General features: G+C 52.3%; 1 protein-coding gene across 4 annotated transcripts; it reads right to left on the bottom strand.

Moving 5' to 3' along the window:
- Window positions 1–521: 521 nt before the first annotated feature.
- Window positions 522–16,085, bottom strand: TGIF2 (TGFB induced factor homeobox 2). 4 transcript variants are annotated; one of them, XM_060284077.1, is made up of 3 exons: window positions 16,040–16,085; window positions 12,142–12,367; window positions 522–2,414 (listed from the first exon to the last, which is right to left on the bottom strand). In XM_060284077.1, exons 2-3 carry the CDS (start codon window positions 12,331–12,333, stop codon window positions 1,893–1,895), a joined length of 714 nt encoding a protein of 237 aa, XP_060140060.1. In that variant the 5' UTR covers window positions 12,334–12,367; window positions 16,040–16,085; the 3' UTR covers window positions 522–1,892. The 4 variants fall into 4 exon arrangements, with proteins under 4 accessions (XP_060140060.1, XP_030686535.1, XP_030686536.1 ...); XM_030830675.2 differs by lacking the exon at window positions 16,040–16,085 and adding an exon at window positions 15,818–15,954; XM_030830676.2 differs by lacking the exon at window positions 16,040–16,085 and adding an exon at window positions 14,966–15,229.
- Window positions 16,086–16,732: the final 647 nt, after the last annotated feature.

The following is a 16,732-nucleotide window of genomic DNA, read 5'->3' as shown; positions in this document are numbered from 1 at the left end:
CATTCTTCCCCAGCTGGGCCTCAGGAGGGTGAGGGTCCCTGATCCCCCCCGGGGCATGCCAGGAGAGGGCACAGAGAGGGGAGGAGGCAGAAGAGAGAGCCTAGAAAACCTGCCCACTAACAGAGAGCAAAGCCCCCTCTCTTAAATAACCAATCCCCACTCCCACAGCAATGGGTGGGCCAAGCACTCAGAAGTTGGGGAGCCTCCCTGAAGTCTTCAGGGATCATCCCAGAAAGGACAGAACACATGTTGCTGCCTTTCTCCCAGCCAAGCCCACCCAAGTCAGCCAATACCCAGGAACTCTCCCTCTGTGCCCAGCATGGCAACCTCAGGAAACTACAGGCTGAGGATCCTGACCTGTCTTTTGGCCCAGTAACAATGTTATTCAGAACAAAAATATTTCACCTAAAAACCTATGATTAGTGTTTCTTAGGATATACTAGAAAGATGGGGTATATTGCTGTTGAATGCTATCAGCAATGAAACAGCAAAAAAAAAAAAAAAAAAAAAATTGGGGCCCAGGGCGGGGGTGGGGGTTGCGGGAGGAGAATAAGACTAACTGCGATCCGTTTCACTGTGAAGTTCAGGGCAGGGGCTTCTGCAACTCCAATTTAAAGAGAGGTGCAACAGAAAGACACTCACAGCGAACAGGCTTCGTGACCGATTCCCAGCCCCAGCCTCCTCCCGGGGCAGTTCCACAGGCAGCTGGGGGCACTATTCCATGTTTCCTCCAGGAACAGTTTCCGGCCACCATCATGGGAAAAGCTGCCCGTCTGGATCAGCTAAAAGGCCTTCCTGACCACTAGATGGCTCACTTCTCTCCAAGTAGGAGCAACAGGGAGCTTTTGACATTCTGGCCCCACTAAGCCAAATTCCTAGAAGGAATTCAGAACTCAGGCCGCGGGGTGAAGCTTTCAAAGATAAAGAAGGGGAAAACATGAAAGAGAAAAAAACACCACCCCACTGCTCAGCCTAGCTTACCTCCCCCTCCCCTCCCCCACAATACAGTAAAGACACCAACCAACCAACCAGAAAAACACCTCTATCATCCTTCTCTGCTCTGCACCTAGAAGGTTTGGTCAGATTTGTTGGACCCTCTCTCTGGCTGTGGCTTTATCCCCTTCTCCCTTCTGTGCATGATGCAGAAAAGCCAAAGCCCATAAAAGTTTTTTCTAACTTTTTTTTTTTTTGTAAACCAAACCAACAATTAAACAACCATTTGGAACTTTGCAGAGATTTAGCTGGTCCCCCAAATGAAAATACTTCTTCCTTGCAAAACAATCACCAATTGCAGTGGTGGATCATTCTCAGTTTATCAGACTCCATCAAGCAATGCACTCTCATTCCCCACACCTGGGCTAACTACGCCTGTTAATGCAAACCACAGCAAAGAGGGAAAAATAAACACAAAGTTTAGCAAAAACCTAAACATTCAACCGGAGTCGGTTCTGTTACATCTGCTGGGCTCCTCTTTTCTTCTGTTCACACTTATGAACCTGGAATGTCCACACTTAACAAAAAGAGGCCCTGTCAGGGGCAACTGGGACCCAGCACAGGTGTGAGTGAACTTGGCAGGGTTCCTGCGCCCAGCTCAGGAAAGCAGGTGGGAACAAAGGGGTCCCAGGGATTCTCTGCAGCAGCAGCACCATGCCTGTCTCCAATCTCTTGGTCTCATCACTGAGGAGGCCTGGAGAAACGGCAGAGTCAGCAGAGGAGAGGTCCCATCCCAGTGCAGTGACACCAGCTGGCGTCTTCCTGCTGAAGACCTCTGGACAGAGGAGATGATCCCGATGTTTGGCAGTGATCCAAAGAAAACCCTCTGTAGGAAGGGGGACCAAAACGGAAACCCAGGACAGCTGGCTCGAGCCTCGAGCACACCTGTTGGCAGATGCCTACTTGGGGTTTTCAGAGACGAAAGAAATGGGAGTGCGCAGCAATGGGGGTGACGGGTCCTGCTGCTTCTGGAGCTCCATCTCAGCAGCCCTCTGGAGCGCCACCTCCACCAGCAGCTGGAAGCTGCTGAAGTCCTCCTTGTCCTGCTCTGGGGGTGTGGGCGGTGGTGTGTTGAAGAGTCCACCCGTGGGGCTTCCAGCTTCAGCCCTGGTCAGCAGGGTGAGTGTGCTACCAGGGGTCACCAGGGGCTTGGGGGGCTCCAGCTCGCCTTGTGGGAAGGTGGCTGCCGGCTTGTCTCCCTGGCCTGAGTGGAGCGGCATGGAGCACACGGACAAGGAGAGCACACTGGTGGGGGCTGGCACAGACACAGCCAGCACTGAGGGGCTGCCGCCTCGGGGGAGGGCCACATCGGAGGCCTTGCCCCCGCGGCGGGAAATGGTGTACTGGTTGGGGTCTTTGCCGTCCTTCCGAAGCATGTCTGGGAGAAGCCGCCGCCGGGCGTTGATGAACCAGTTACAAATCTGGAATGAGAATGAGTTTGAGAGACTCTGATCAGTTTACTCTCTCAAAACCGGCTGCAAAGCACCTGCGTTCCTGGCCCCAGAAACACAGCAGCAAACAATTCAGGCACAATCGCAGCCCTCAGATTTATGTTGGGCAGAGAGAGTTAAAGAAGAAATGATATAACTGAAAATAAACTGCAACTGTGATCCAGCCAATGAAGGGAAGGTACGTCGGTGCTGTTGGACACAGTAATGGGAAGACCCAATCCAGTCTTCGTGGACTCGGGGTAGTATTCTCTGAGGAAACGGCTTGCGAACTGAGATCTGAAGGATAAGCAGTAAACCTACTTATCAGGTGGGAGGCCAGAGGGGAGAAGAGCATTCGATTGAGAAGGATCAACACCTGAAAAGTGCCTATGACAAGCTCAGAGAAGGATGTCCTGTCTGGATGGAGCTCAGAGTGGTAACTAGAGGTTACCTCTCATGGTGGGGATCTGGTTCTTTATTCCAAGGAAGATGGGGAGCCGCAGGAGGGTTTTAGGCAAAGAATGCTAAAAATGCTATGTGGAGAACAGTGGAAGCAGAGTGCAAGTACTTCACATTAGGTTAAGGGAGATGATGAGAAGATGACAAACGTTTGATCTGTCTGGGAAACTGGAAATGACAGGACCTGGTGCCCAGTTGGATATGGGTGTGTGAAAGGAGAGGGGATGGGGCCAAGGGCCATTAACTCCTAAGATTCTAGAATAGAGTCTTGCTGTATGCCAGGGAAAGAGCCACAAAGACACTAAAGGGACTCTCAGGTAGAAGAAAAGTTATTGTTTCCAAGCAAAACCAAGGTCAGTGGTTGAATGTGCATTCAACCAACATCCTTAAATCCTTTTTTCCTATATGCTGCTGAGAAAGCTACCATTAACCGTGACCCCATTCCTGTCCAGCTGATTGTTTAGATCAATCCTCTTGGGCCTATGCCTGAGGCATGACATTTCTTACTGTTAAGTGGTCTGCTGCAAAACCAAGGCATATCTAGCACCCATCCTATATTTGTCTGGACCCTTTATAATAGCCTCCAGATCCACAGCTCTCCAATCCAGCCTCGTCACTGGTTGTCACTCACTTTCTAAAATGTATTACTGTTATTCCTGTTCTAGAAAACTGCCATTTGTCTCCTACTGCCTATAGGAACAACTCCAGACTCTTGGGCCTGGGTGTTAAAAGCCTCCCCTGTTCATGGCCTATCTTTCCAGCCCTTGTATTCTTCTTCTTTTTCTTTTTTTAAATTTATTTATTTTTGGCTGCATTGGGTCTTCGTTGCTGCGTGTGGGCTTCTCATCGCAGTGGCTTCTCGTTGCGGAACATGGGCTCTAGGCGCGTGGGCTTCAGTACTTGTAGCTTGTGTGCTCTAAAGTGCAGGCTCAGTAGTTGTGTTGCACAGGCTTAGTTGCTCCGCAGCATGTGGGATCTTCCCGGACCAGGGCTTGAACCCATGTCGCCCTGCGCTGGCAGGCGGATTCTCAACCACTGCGCCACCAGGGAAGCCCCTATATTCTTCTTCATGTGAAATTGCTCACCAGCCCTCATGGAGGCCCTGTGCTTTAAAAAACAAAACAAAACTCCATGCCTCTTGCACATCACATTCCTTCTTTCTGGAACACCCTCTTCTCTACCTGGAGAATGCCTACTATTCCAAGTCTTGGCTGATCTAAGATATCAGAGATCGGGCTGAGGCAGAGGAAATGGTTTCAGAACACATCTCTCCTCACCTACAGCTGCTGTAGGGCCTGGCAGTTTCTTTCCATACTTGAATGAATGGCACCATGAGGGTAGATAACTGTTCAGGAAGAGTGTGAACAGTTTCTGCACACCCCAGAGAAGGCACCTAATCATGGCATCATTACTCATCAAGCGAAAAGATCAGCCACTTACACCCTCCTTCCTTTCATTTACTCCTAACAGCCTGGAGATGTGACGAGACCAATCCTTTAACAAGCTCACCTGGGCATTATTTAAAAAGTTATGGATTAGACTAGAGAACAGGTTCTTAGCTGCGTGGCTGGTGTAAGGCTCCTAAACACAAAACCCGTTTTTCCTTCAACAGGCAAATACAAGACTTTATCATTTTTTCCATCTCTCTCCCTCCTGCCCTCCACTGGAGGAGCTGCCACAGGGGAAAAGTTGCCTAATCACTTTCCTGCTAACAGAAAAGTAGCTGGAGAGAAGAGACAAACTGTGGGAGTGTGTTGGTGATGAGGCCTGGGTGTGGCACGGTATGCCCCCACATATCTAGGCGTCTTTCTGGGAGCCTTCGTTGAGAAGCTTTACCAATAGCTGACGTTTACGAAGCACTGTACAGCTACGCAATTTTCTTCTAACAGTTTTATCAGCCCTGTGAGTTTGATCAGCTCCCATTTTACTGATGAACATATATAAAGCTGAGCCTGGAGAAGTCAGGCAGGATTCTACCTCCAGCCAGGGATCCCCAAGCCTGGCCCTTTGGATCTGGAGGAACGAGAACCCCTACTCTCTGAATCTTTCTCTCAGACTATCACAGGAGCCCAGAGCCCAGCTTATTTTACTCACTACAGTGGTCAAGTTAGAACTTCTCACCTTCCTGTTGCTCTCCCTTTCAAGGCTTCGTGCTCACTCCAATAATATTTATCGATGCTTGCTACGTGCCAGGCCAGTTCTCGGTGCCGGGCATGCTTCTGTGAATTAAACAGATGTGCACTCCGCCTTGCGGAGCTTATGGTCCATCTAGTTGTGGAGACTGGCAATGAACGAACATTGCTATAGCAACGAGAAGTGCCAGGAAGGAAAGAGACAGGAATGAAAAGATAGTATATAAAGATGAGAGAGACTTCCGTAGATAAGGGGTCTGGGAAGGCTGAGACCTAACAGATAAGAAAGAGCCAGCCACACAGAAAGCTGAGGGAAGAGTATTCTAGACAGAGGCAACAGCAAATGCCAAGGTCCTGAGGCAGGAAAGGGTTTGGTTTAAGGAACAGACAGAAGCAGGCAGGGCTGATCCCACTAGGCCAGAACACCATGCTTAACCACCACCATGCTTAACCACCAAAGGGGCCCAAACAGTGGCTTAAGCTAGTTTTCACACTGTACGTCCTTCTCCTGGTCCTGCCTTTGCTCTCCTCTTAGTTCATCAACAGAAACTTACAGAGCATGTAGTAGCTGCTGTAGGGGAAGAAATGACAGGAACCCCTCCCCCACACCTCTCCTGTGCTGAGATGCCAGGAACTGTGTGGGCTGCGGCAATGCCTAACATTCCTCTAATGGGTGACTGGATCAAAGGCCCAACTCTCTTCAGGGCTCCCATACCAGTTTCTACCCCTATCACCTTCCTTAGCTGACACCTGGGCAAGGCCTTGAGTACCACTACCCAGCCAAAGGGATGGCCACCTATGACAAGAGCAGGCGCCTGGAGTTGGCATGGCTCCTTGCCCAGCAGCCTACAGCTCTACCTGTTCCACAGGTGACCCAAGGATAGCACCAGGCTCCAGGTCCTGTCAGGCTGGGAAAGCTCATGGGCAGGGCAGAGCCAGAGCCTTCTTGTGGCTTCTCTCCCTTTCCATTCCAGCCTGGAAGGACCCTGCCTCTGGGGTTCTCATTTACCCCTTACCTCTCTGGTCCTCTCAGTACACACACAGACACAGACACACACACAGACAGACACACACACACACACAGCAGGCATCAGCTGACACTGTTTGAGCTGCTCACTCCAATCCTGGCTGGAGTTGCAGGGGAGCCCCAAGGGAGAAGGAAGACTGAACAGCTGAGTGGACGAAGGAACTAAGGATCTTTGACACAAGGTATCACGCCAACCATCTCACTTGCATGTTTAATCTGCATGAAAGCCTGGACGGTAGTAAGCAGTGTCCCCAAAGTACTACAGAGAGACCTGGAACTCAGAGATGAGAGAACCTGCCCAAAGTCACACAGCCTCCGAGTACAGAGCTGGGATTCAAACTCAGGTCTCCTGCTGCTGTTCTCATTCTGGTCTGCTGTGTTACCAACAGAGGAACAAAATGGATAGCTGCAAGGCATCACCATAATCCTAAAAGCAGACTCTTGCTGAACACAAAACGTATCAGGCGCTGTTCTGAACATTTCCCATCTAACTAACTCATTTAATCTTCAACAGCCTATGAGAGGTTCTGTGATGATCTCCACTTTATGTGAACCACTGAAGAAACAGAGACCCTGATCAGAGAGATTCAGCAACTTGCTCAAGGTCACAAGGGCAAAGGCTAGGATGGGATCCAGATACAGCCTGATTCCAGGCAGCTACCGCTGTCAGGTGAAGACAACAGACGGAGGAGAGTCAGCCTGAGGCCTTTTCTCCTTGCTCAGATGCTTCCATCTCTCCATCCTGCAGCTGCCTCCTTGGCTACCTGCGCTACAGGAGAGCACTACGCCTCTCCACCTCAGCCCAGGATGCAGGGGAAACGCGACCTGGGTCAAGAGGAGTAGGGACTAGTGCTTTTGTTGAGAGCAGTCTTGGGGAGGGGAGCGTGGCGTTTGCTAGCAGATGCGTGGGCACTTAGCCTCTAGCTGCACCTCCCATTTTGGCTTCTAATTCTGAGAAGAGAACAGCAGAAAAACACCCCCCCACGTGCTCACCCTGGTCCACAGAAAACTTGGCAGCCTACTTACTGTTTTGTCTTCTCATCCGATAGAAATGCACAGCTGAGGGCAGCCGGGCAAGGGCACAAGGCCCGAGTGCACCACCAGTGCCAGCTGTGATAATGGGCTCTGCGGATTTTCTGTAGCCCCTTCCAGCAGCCTGACCCACGCCTAAGTCAGGAAAAAAGCATGTGACTTGCCCCAATTCAAGGTCCTCGGGGAGGGGGTAGGAGAATGCCAAGGTGAATTCTGTGATTGATACAGCAAAACACAGGCTGGGTGCCTGAAAGCCTGTCTCTACCATAAAACAGGGCCCTATCTGAAAGGCTGCTGCCCTGTCAGTATTTTCTTTTTTTTTTAATCAGTGGCTGAGATGAAGGACACAGGAGGAATCACTGTGGCAAATGGGAGTGGGAGGGGCACTAGGGAGCAGATAAAGGCCATGAGGACCAGAGCAGGGCTTTTGAAGGCGACACAAGTGCTTTAATTGTAATGTCTTTTCAACTGTGAAAGACAGAAGCAAAAGAGGGGAGAGAGAGGGCATGGAGAGACCTTTCCCAAACATCACGGTCCCAGTGTTGTGACCACCCGTATCCAGGTGCTCCTAAAGGCTGCTGGCTGTATTAGAATAACCTTGAGGGTGATTTTAAAAAACTGCTCTGGTCTCATCCGCTTCAGAGATGGGGGGCAGGGGAGAGGGGTGGGTGGAATCAGGAATGTGTTTTTAAACAAGCTCTCCAGAGTTCTGCCACCCAAGCTTAGGAACCAATGGTTTAACCCACTGGTTTAACTTGTCCTTGCGGGCCAAACCCTTTACTTAAGCAAAAAAGCTTACACAAAAGCTCAAAAAATATACAAATGAAAGGCCTTAAGGTGGGGAGACAGTGGTTACCAGGAGGAAGAATCGGGAGGCAGCTATCTTTGGAGCCAGAGTAAGGAGAGCAGCTTCGAGAGATACAAGTTCACTGAGGGCAGGGCCAAGCCACCCCCTCACCACACAGCAGGCCACTACAGCTGCTGCACCAGGCTCCTTTCTTGCCCAGTACCAGTACCAGAGGGACTGCTGCCCCTCACCTCCCCAATCCTTCAAGTCTGTCAGGATTCCATTCATATACAGCTTCCGGAGAAGGCTTGCCTACCAGGGCAGCTCAGCTGACACACACGGGTAATTAATTACACTGAATTCTCAGTCCTTTCAATGTCTTCCCTCCCCCAGGGGGGACAGTGCCGGTTCTACTGTTGTGTTCCCAGCACAGAGCACAGCCCCAATCAATATTACACAGAGAAGGAACGGGCACGAACTCTCCCCGCCACACTTACCTCCCCTGCCCAACTGGCAGCCCCTTAGAACAGAAACCACAGCAATAAAGTGGGCTTACAGGGTGTCACCGGGACCCGTCAAAATCCTTCACAAATGACTTTTTGGTTTTACCCTCCCAACTGCCTCGCCCCGGGCAAGTACCAGCTAACCAGTTAGTTAAATAACTCATTGACTTGCTAATGAATTGCTGCTGGGCCAGTTAAAGGAGACATAAAGGAGACAATCGAAAGGGAGGTCCCCAGGGAGAGAGAAAACAAACTTGGCAAAACGTTGATGCTTGCTGGAGCCAGGTGATTGGTGCCAGGGGTGTGTTATAATATTCTCTTACTTTTGCGGTTATCTGCAAACGTTCCTAATAAACAATGGAAATTTAAAAAATTAGATACAGGAAAAAGAGATGCCTCCAGGGACTGACTTAAACCAGCTTTTCCAGATTGAGGAGCCACTACATTTCCTTTATTTCTGAGGTCCTGCCTATTGACATTTCCAACACTTTTTTTTTTTGCGGGGGGGCCCGATGCGCGACTTGCAGGATCTCAGTTCCACGACCGGGGATTGAACCCAGGGCTCTCGGCGGTGAAAGCTCAGAGTCCTAACCACTGGACCACCAGGGACTTCCCTCTAGCACTTTTATCTGCATTTTGTCACTTCAACAATTATTTACTGAGCACCTACCATATACCTGGCATTGAGCTAACACTGAGGATGTAGTGATAAATAAGTCGAGGCCTCTGGAGTTTAGTGTGTTCTAAAAAGCAATCAGTCAAGTCCAAATGCTGACCCAGTCCCGGTGCTGTGGGAGCACAGAGCTCCCTAGGGGAGCTCTCTAGGGGTCAGGAGTCTCCCTGGTCAGGGGTGGGAGCAAAGTGGTGTGGGGTATCTATCAGTGTGGCAGCAATATGGGGGGCCAGGGATGAGGCCCGCTACACAGATTGGAAAAGATGATGTTGTCAATAGGTTGGCAGGAGCCACTGAAGGGTTTTAAGTAGGGGAGTGACACGTGATCAGATGATGATAGGTTGGACTAGGGTAGGAAAGAAGCTATATTCCGGAAATATTTAAGGGGTAAATGTATAGGAATTGGTGAGACCAAAGGAGCTGAGAAAGGGCTGTCAAGGGGAGTCCCTTCGAAAGGGAAGGACCCAGCTTGGACAAATTACCTGTTATCAGTCAGGAAATCTGGGGTGCCTGTGAGACCTTCAAGCACGGATGTATGGCTGGTGCTGCTTGGGATTCATGGTACAGTTTCCATCAAGGAGTACTAGATGGTCCCCAGTGCTTCTTTTTTTTTTTTTGGCCGCACTGTGCAGCAGGTGGGATCTTAGTTCCCTGACCAGACCAGGGATCAAACCCATGTGGAGTCTTAACCACTGGACCACCAGGGAAGTCCCCCCACCGCTCCTTAACTCTCAGCATGCCTCTAGAACAGGGTGGCCACCAGTGGAACCCCTCCCACCAGGGGATGCCAGGATCCCGCCGGCCCTTCCTCAGAAGTCTCCAGCAGCTAATCCTGAAATGGATTAGCTGTAGCCCCAGACCTACATTTCTGTAAGTGGGATCTGGGGATATGCCGACCTAGGGGCCCACTAGTTCCCCACAAGAATGTTTTGGTTTTGTGTTTCCAATCTGATCACAAGTAGGAGTGCCGTGGCCTCTGGCAACACAGGTTTGCTCAACTCTGGAGCCAGTGCCTCTGTCATACTACACATCACAGTGCAGTCAACAAAACACCATCCACCATTTGTTATTAATGCAGTTAGATGGAATCTCATTCGTTTTACGTCTATTTACTTTGGAAAACTGTTTGGTTATTTCACAGTTGTGTATAAGAGCAAAAGCAAGAGGTTTTTTTTACCCAGTTTTATGTTTGTACATGCTTAAGTGACGTGATAAAAATTATTCAAGTGTACACGTGAGGGAGGCAAGTCTGTGAAAAAGATTTTCTTTAAGAGGAGTCAGTACATTATTCAGTCTTGAGAAAGTGTCCCTGATAAAAGGCAGTTTCGATACAGTGTGGAAGTGGTTTGGTCGCACAGGTAAGAGGCACACTGGAATACACAGCTGGGGGAATCAGAATGCTTTCATGAGAAAATGCTTAAACAGAGTGAGCCAGGCTCAGAGAGGTCAAGAAACCAAGGGAGAAGGCCCGGAGGCCTGGGAGTTCAGGGGCCCCAGAGACAGGAAGAACGAACTAGGCTGCAGGCAGTAAGACTAACAAAGAGGCTATCTGGGTAATCCTGGCTCTTAGGCACCAAGACTTTGGCCTGTGCTGTTCTGCATCCTGTGAGTTCAAGTCCACCTCTTCTGGAAGGCCTTCTGAGGCTCCAGGCCTCTCAGAAGCCCTGCCCTGAGTCTCTGCTGCCATCTGCCCCAGCGGTGATCACTTTTTGCAAACATAAGTGGCCAGGTCTTCCCCTGCTTTCCCATCCCAGACTAGACACGCCCTAGGGTAGGAATGTGCCTGGATCCTCTCTGGGATCCCAACCCTGCCCCGCATAGAGCTGGGCATAGTGCAGCGCTTGTCGGTAAACTTGTGAGGTTCTAGGAACTGCTAAGTCGAGACCTATGGTCTAGGAGAGATGAGGATGAAAGGGAGAGAAGTGCCCATGCTGTGCCAAACACCTCACAGTGGGCCTTGAATTCTTCTCAGTCCTGCCCCCCAACCCTTACGTCAGGAAAGTGCTACAATCAGCCCCCCTTTTCAGGTGAGGAAACACGAAGCTCAGAGAGGAGGCAGTGACTTGGCCAATGTCCAAGCTTTCTCTTGTGGAGAAGATGGGATCCGAGTCAGGGTCAGTAGCTCTAGAGCCTTTCTCACAGACAGACTGCCCAGCGAGTATAAAGTCAGGTGACAGGAATTCTGAGGGCCGAATACTCACCATGAGGCTTCGTGGAAGAAGGACGCAGCTGGAAGAGGTGGGGGGTTCAGAGTAGGGTAAGAGTGGGCCAGGAAAGAACAGAGGTGGAATGGGAGGCAGCAGGGGGTGGGGGGGCGGGGCGCCAGCGGGGCAGAGGGTGGGCCTTTGCTAGGCTGGGGGCCTGGTCTGTGTCTCCCAGGTAGGTGAGAGCCCAGCTGGAGGCAAGGCAGCGGCAGTCCGGGGGGTCTCACCTCAGCACCCGGAAAACAGAACAAAAACACCTGTAGGTCAGCAACTGGGGCAATTCAAAGGGGGTAATACCTCTCACTCTGACCAAAAGTGCATAACGTGATCTTCTGAGCGTGTTCATGTTTGTGGTTCACAGAGCACTTTCACATCCAGTTCTGAATCTATTCCTCCCAATGGTTCAGTCAGATCGTCTAATCCCACTTTACAGATGGGAAATCAAGATGTGGTTTACAACTCCTGCGTGGCAGAATGGGGTTTTGACCCCAGAACCTCTGACTCCTGCCCTTTCCTTAACCGTGACTCCAACTCATTTTTAACCACTCTGCAGATCACCAGCTGCCCCATGAAACCAAATTGCCAACCAATCTGGGGCTAAAGGCCAAATCCCAGACACTCAATGCCTTCTCACCCTCTCCTAGCCTCCAGTGTTAATGACGACACATAGACATTAATAACAATTCCTTGCCTCTTCATAACTCTGCAAAATCTGAAATCTAGCTGCAATGACTTCATGCAATTGTCTTCCCTTGAGGCAGAGAGGGTGGGTATTCTCATCTGACCTACGAAGAAACTGAGGCCCAGAGAGGGGAAGTGACCAGCCCAAGGCCACACAGTTGAGTCCATGACAGGGCTGGGACAGGACCAGAATCCAGGTCTCCTGCTACCCGCTCCTTACCTGCAGCACCGACAGGTTGGTCTGTCCAGAAAGGCTCAGCTTCTCCTGCTCTGAGGGGTAGGCGTTGTAGCGGTGCAGGTACAGCCAGTCCCGGAGGATCTTCACCGACTCCTTGGGCAGGTTCCCTCTGCGCTTCCTCTTGCCTGCCAGGGAGAGGAGGCCTTCATCCTCACCCAGGTCACTGTCTGACATGGTGTCTAGGGGCTACGCTGGACCTCAGGCAAGCCTAAAACAGGTGACAAAGGGGAGGGGAACATTATTACCATGTGGTGCCTCTGACCCTTTCCCTAGTCTTCCAGCACATCATTACTAGAGCCTAGGACACCAGAAACGGGGTAATCGAAAGTCAAAGTCTCAGGCCATACCAAAGCCTGGGCAAGGTAGAAGGAAAGGTCCAAAATGCCTCTATTTCATCAGGCTGGTAGATAACTACTGAAATTAATGGCAGATCATTAATAAGCAGAACCAGACTAGAAGTAATTACAGCTACCACTGAGGCCTGTTTTCCATGCTCTGTACTGAGCATTTCACCTTTATTATCTCATTCAGTCCTCACAAATGCCCTCGTAAGGGAGACACTAATATCATCATCATTTTACAGATGAGAAAAACCAAGGCCCAGAGAGATTCAGAAAGTCACCCAAGATACTCTGGCTGTTAAACAGAGTTACCATTTGACCCAGTAATTTCACTCCTAAGGTAGCTAAGCTACGAAGAGAAATGAAAACCCACGTCCACACAAAATGTTGTACAAAAATGTTTATAGTAACATTATTCATAATAGTCAAAGGTGGAAGCAACCCAAGTGTCCTCCAACAGATGAATGGTTAAACAAAATGTGGCCTACCCATAATAGAGTAGAATATTATTCAGCTCTGAAAAGGAAGTTCCGATCTGTGCTATAATGTGGATGAACCTTGCAACTATTATGCTAAGTGAAAGAAGCAAGTCACAAAAAACACATACTATATGATTCCATTTTTATGAAATGTCCAGAATGAGCTGGAGGGGATAGAAGAGTGATAACTAAAGGGTATGAAGTTTCTTTTCCAGGTGATAAAAATGTTCTAAACTTGACTGTGGTGATGGTTGCATAATTGTGAATATACTAAAAAAAACACTGGTTTGCTTTAAAAGAGTAAGTTGCATGGTATGTGAATTATATCTCAATAAAGCTGTTATAAAAAAAAATCTCACCTCCAGGATATGGTATGGAAGCAGGGTTTGGACCCAGATGGCTTGCCCCGTCCTCCACCCCCATCCCATCTTGCTTCCAGGGTCTCCCAGGACCCAGTGAGGAGTCTGGAAACCCTATCAGTCTCCACAGTCCTACAGCAATCCATGTAACATTTACTGTGTACCTACTATGTATACCCTGCAGAGATGCTGAGTTATCCCTACTGCTTGTCTCTCATTCTCCTTTGTCATCTAGCCCCTGGCCTGGTCCCAGAATCAGTGCTTCAGAAATCCAGATAAATAAGCAAGGCTGGGCTCTAGTTCCTCCAACTTGGCTGTGTGACCTTGGGCAAGCATCCCTCCCTCTCTGGGCTTGAGCCTCCTCTTCATCTGTTAATTGAAGGAAGGTGTTTCCCTAGACAATCCAACTCAGTTGCTTATCCCCGACAAACTTCTTGTTCGCACATGCAAAAGAGATACACATTTTAAAACCAAAAGTTCCAGGACAAGCTGATGCCAGAATCTCAAGGCCCCTCCCTCCTCAGCCTTTTAACAGCTCCCTAGCAGGCTGGGCCAACAGACTCTGGCATCTCCCAGGTTTTGTTTCCTCGACTTGGGCCTGAGCCCAGATATCCGGGCTGGCTAGGCCAGGCTTTCGAGGGAAGGGTCTACCCTCCCAGCCGGGCACCTGGAGGTGAGACAGGCATTGGTTAGAGGTGCCACTCCTCAGAGAGCAGCAACAGCAGGCTGCTTTCTGAGGTCAGGTTTCTGAGGTTTAGCTGGCCAGGGCAGTTGGGATCTGAGCTCAGGCAGGGATGCAGCCCTGGCAGGCTGTGAGAAGTTTACTCAAGGTTATCTGTACGGATTCCACCCTGGCTGCCAGTCAAGTCCCAGTCTGCAGGGTTCCAGTGGGTGGCGTGTGGAGGTGACCCCCTCAGTCTACACAGACCTCTCTACCGCAGCGTCCTGCACTCCAGCCATGATATTCACCGACAAATACAGCAGACACAGTTTACAAATCCCAATCCAGGAGGCTTCCCACACACACACCCCACACTCCCACCCAGCCTCACACCAGGCAACTCTCTAAGAGCACTCAGATAACTGGCACCAACCCATCACTCAGCCCCTGGAACCCCCAGGACTTTCACCGACAAATTCAGCAGACACAGTTTACAAACCCGGCGTCTAGCACGAACAACTGGTACCACGCAACCAGTTCCTGGATATACGCCCACCCACACTGGGACAACTCCCGACGACATCATACTAAGGGTCAGTTCTTACCCTAACTGGCCTGTGGTAGCACCTTCTCGACATAACGCCCAGGGCACCCTCCTACACACGCCACGACGCTGACCTGCAACCACTCCCGCGCCAACTTTCTGACAACTTCCCCAGCTCGGCCCGACACTCCCCCGGGCCGAGCACTCACGCTGCATTCCCAGCAGTTCACACAAAGCGCGCAGCCTCCCCCGCGGCCCAGACCCGAGTCGGAGCACATGGCTCCCGGGGCGGCGGGGGATCGGCCTGCGCTCGGGGCGCCTGCACCCCTCAGCCCCCCACCCCGCGTCAGACTCGGCGCTTCTGTTCCCCCGCAGGCCTGCAATCCGGGTGGGGCGGGGGCTCTGGAAGAAAGAAAACTCACGTGTCTGTCCCGGGGCAGGAAAAAGTTTGGTTCCCACCCCCTTCCCCAGCCGCTCAGCGCTCCTGACTCTTCGGGGCGCGGGGCTGGCCGAGCCTGCGCGCTCGGCTTTGTGCTCCGAACTCGGCCCGGAGGGGGAGGGGAGGGGGCTGGGCTCCCATCTCCGCACCGCCCCCCCCAATCCTGCGCCCAGACTCCATGTTGGCCGCCCCCTGCCCCGGAGACTGCGCGCTTCGCCCACGGGAGGCTCGGCTCAGGCTCGGCCTGCCCGAGGGACCCGGCGCGCACAAACTTTCTTCGGGTCGCCGGCCCCACGCGCCCCGCTTCCTCGGCCCGCCTGGGAGTGACAGATGCCTCCGAGACAGACTTTCCTTTGTTCCAAAGGAAAAGGGAACTCGCGCGGGCTCCCCGGCTCCCCCAGCTCCGAGACCTTCCGGCTGCCCCCACCCGCAGCTGTCACTCTCGGGGGGCCCCTCCCCGGCTCGGCCGCGGCGGGGGTGGGGGGGCTACCGGCGGTTAGCAACGTGCACTTTTGAAACCAAACAAACCCGCCCCCCGCGCGCTCACCCCGGCTCGGGGCAGGGGCGGCCCTCTACCGGGGTGGGTTCCTAGGGAGTTGGGTCCCCCAAAAGGGCCGCAAACGAACTTTTTCCGGGGGGGTGGCACAGCCCCCCCCCACGCCGGTCCCAGTCAGCACACCGCAGTCGGGACTCAAACACACCCGAGGTCACCCATCCACAATCGCACGCGCTTGGACGACGCCCCCTCCCCCGCCCGGCCGAGAAAAAGAAACTTTCCAAGTTGTCCGCGCGCCCCCCGCCCCCATCTGCCCCCCCTCCTGCGCCCCGCACTGACTTTTCCCAGCAGCTTTTCCGTCCACGCGGCCTAGGGCTCGGTCCCGAGCGTCCCGGCAGGGGGCAGGAGGCGCCGGGGGAGCGCGCCGCGTACCTGCCGGCCCTGACACTCGGCCTGACAGCTCGCGGCTGGAAAGCACCTCGCGGCCTGACGTCAGATCCCCTCTCCTCCCCTCCGCGCTCTCCTCGCCCTCCCCCACCCGCCCGGAGGGAGAAAACAAACTTTGTGAGAAGCGCTGCGAGCGACGCCCACCCCCCGCGGGGCGGGCCAGCGGCGGCTGGGGGCTTCGCCCCGCCCACCGCGCCCGGAGGGGGCGGAGCCGGGAGGGCACCTTCTTCCTGCGCCCACCCCCACCCTCAGGAATGCCACAGGGCCTCCGAAGAGGAGTGGTGGGAACCCGGATCGGGATAGTGCGCTTGGGGGCAGGAAGTGGCCCGCTCCTCCTTTCGGAGAGCATTTCCGGAGCGCCTACTGTGTGCTCCACGCAGGGGGTGGGGGTCGTTACCCAGAGGAGAAATAATGCAAATACCGATGTTTGTTAGTCAAATCTCCGGAGAGGAAACTGAGGCCCAGTTAGTCCGGGAATTTACCCCCAGCTGGTAAGGACTGGGGTCTGAATGCGGCGCCTGTTCTGTCCTCAAGGTCGCGTAGAGTCGGGTAGAAGTCTCCCTCGGACACAGCCCCAAAGCACGTAGCCCCAGGGTCTGTCACACAAGGGGCAGCCAGAGGTAAAAATAGCCAATGTTTAAGGCAGTGACGTTAAGCGTGTGTATCACCCTCGGGTTATGGGGTAGGTCCTGTTATATGTCAGTTCTTGGTTCACCCATGAGCTGTTCTTGACTTTGCTTCTTGTCACACAGTCAACCAGTGTCATTCAGCCCAGGTGGGTCCGATAGCGGGAGGCCGAGCGCTTAT

This window comes from Globicephala melas, chromosome 15 (assembly GCF_963455315.2).
Source record: "Globicephala melas chromosome 15, mGloMel1.2, whole genome shotgun sequence".
NCBI lineage: Eukaryota > Metazoa > Chordata > Mammalia > Artiodactyla > Delphinidae > Globicephala > Globicephala melas.
This window is presented reverse-complemented; position numbering and strand designations above follow the sequence as displayed.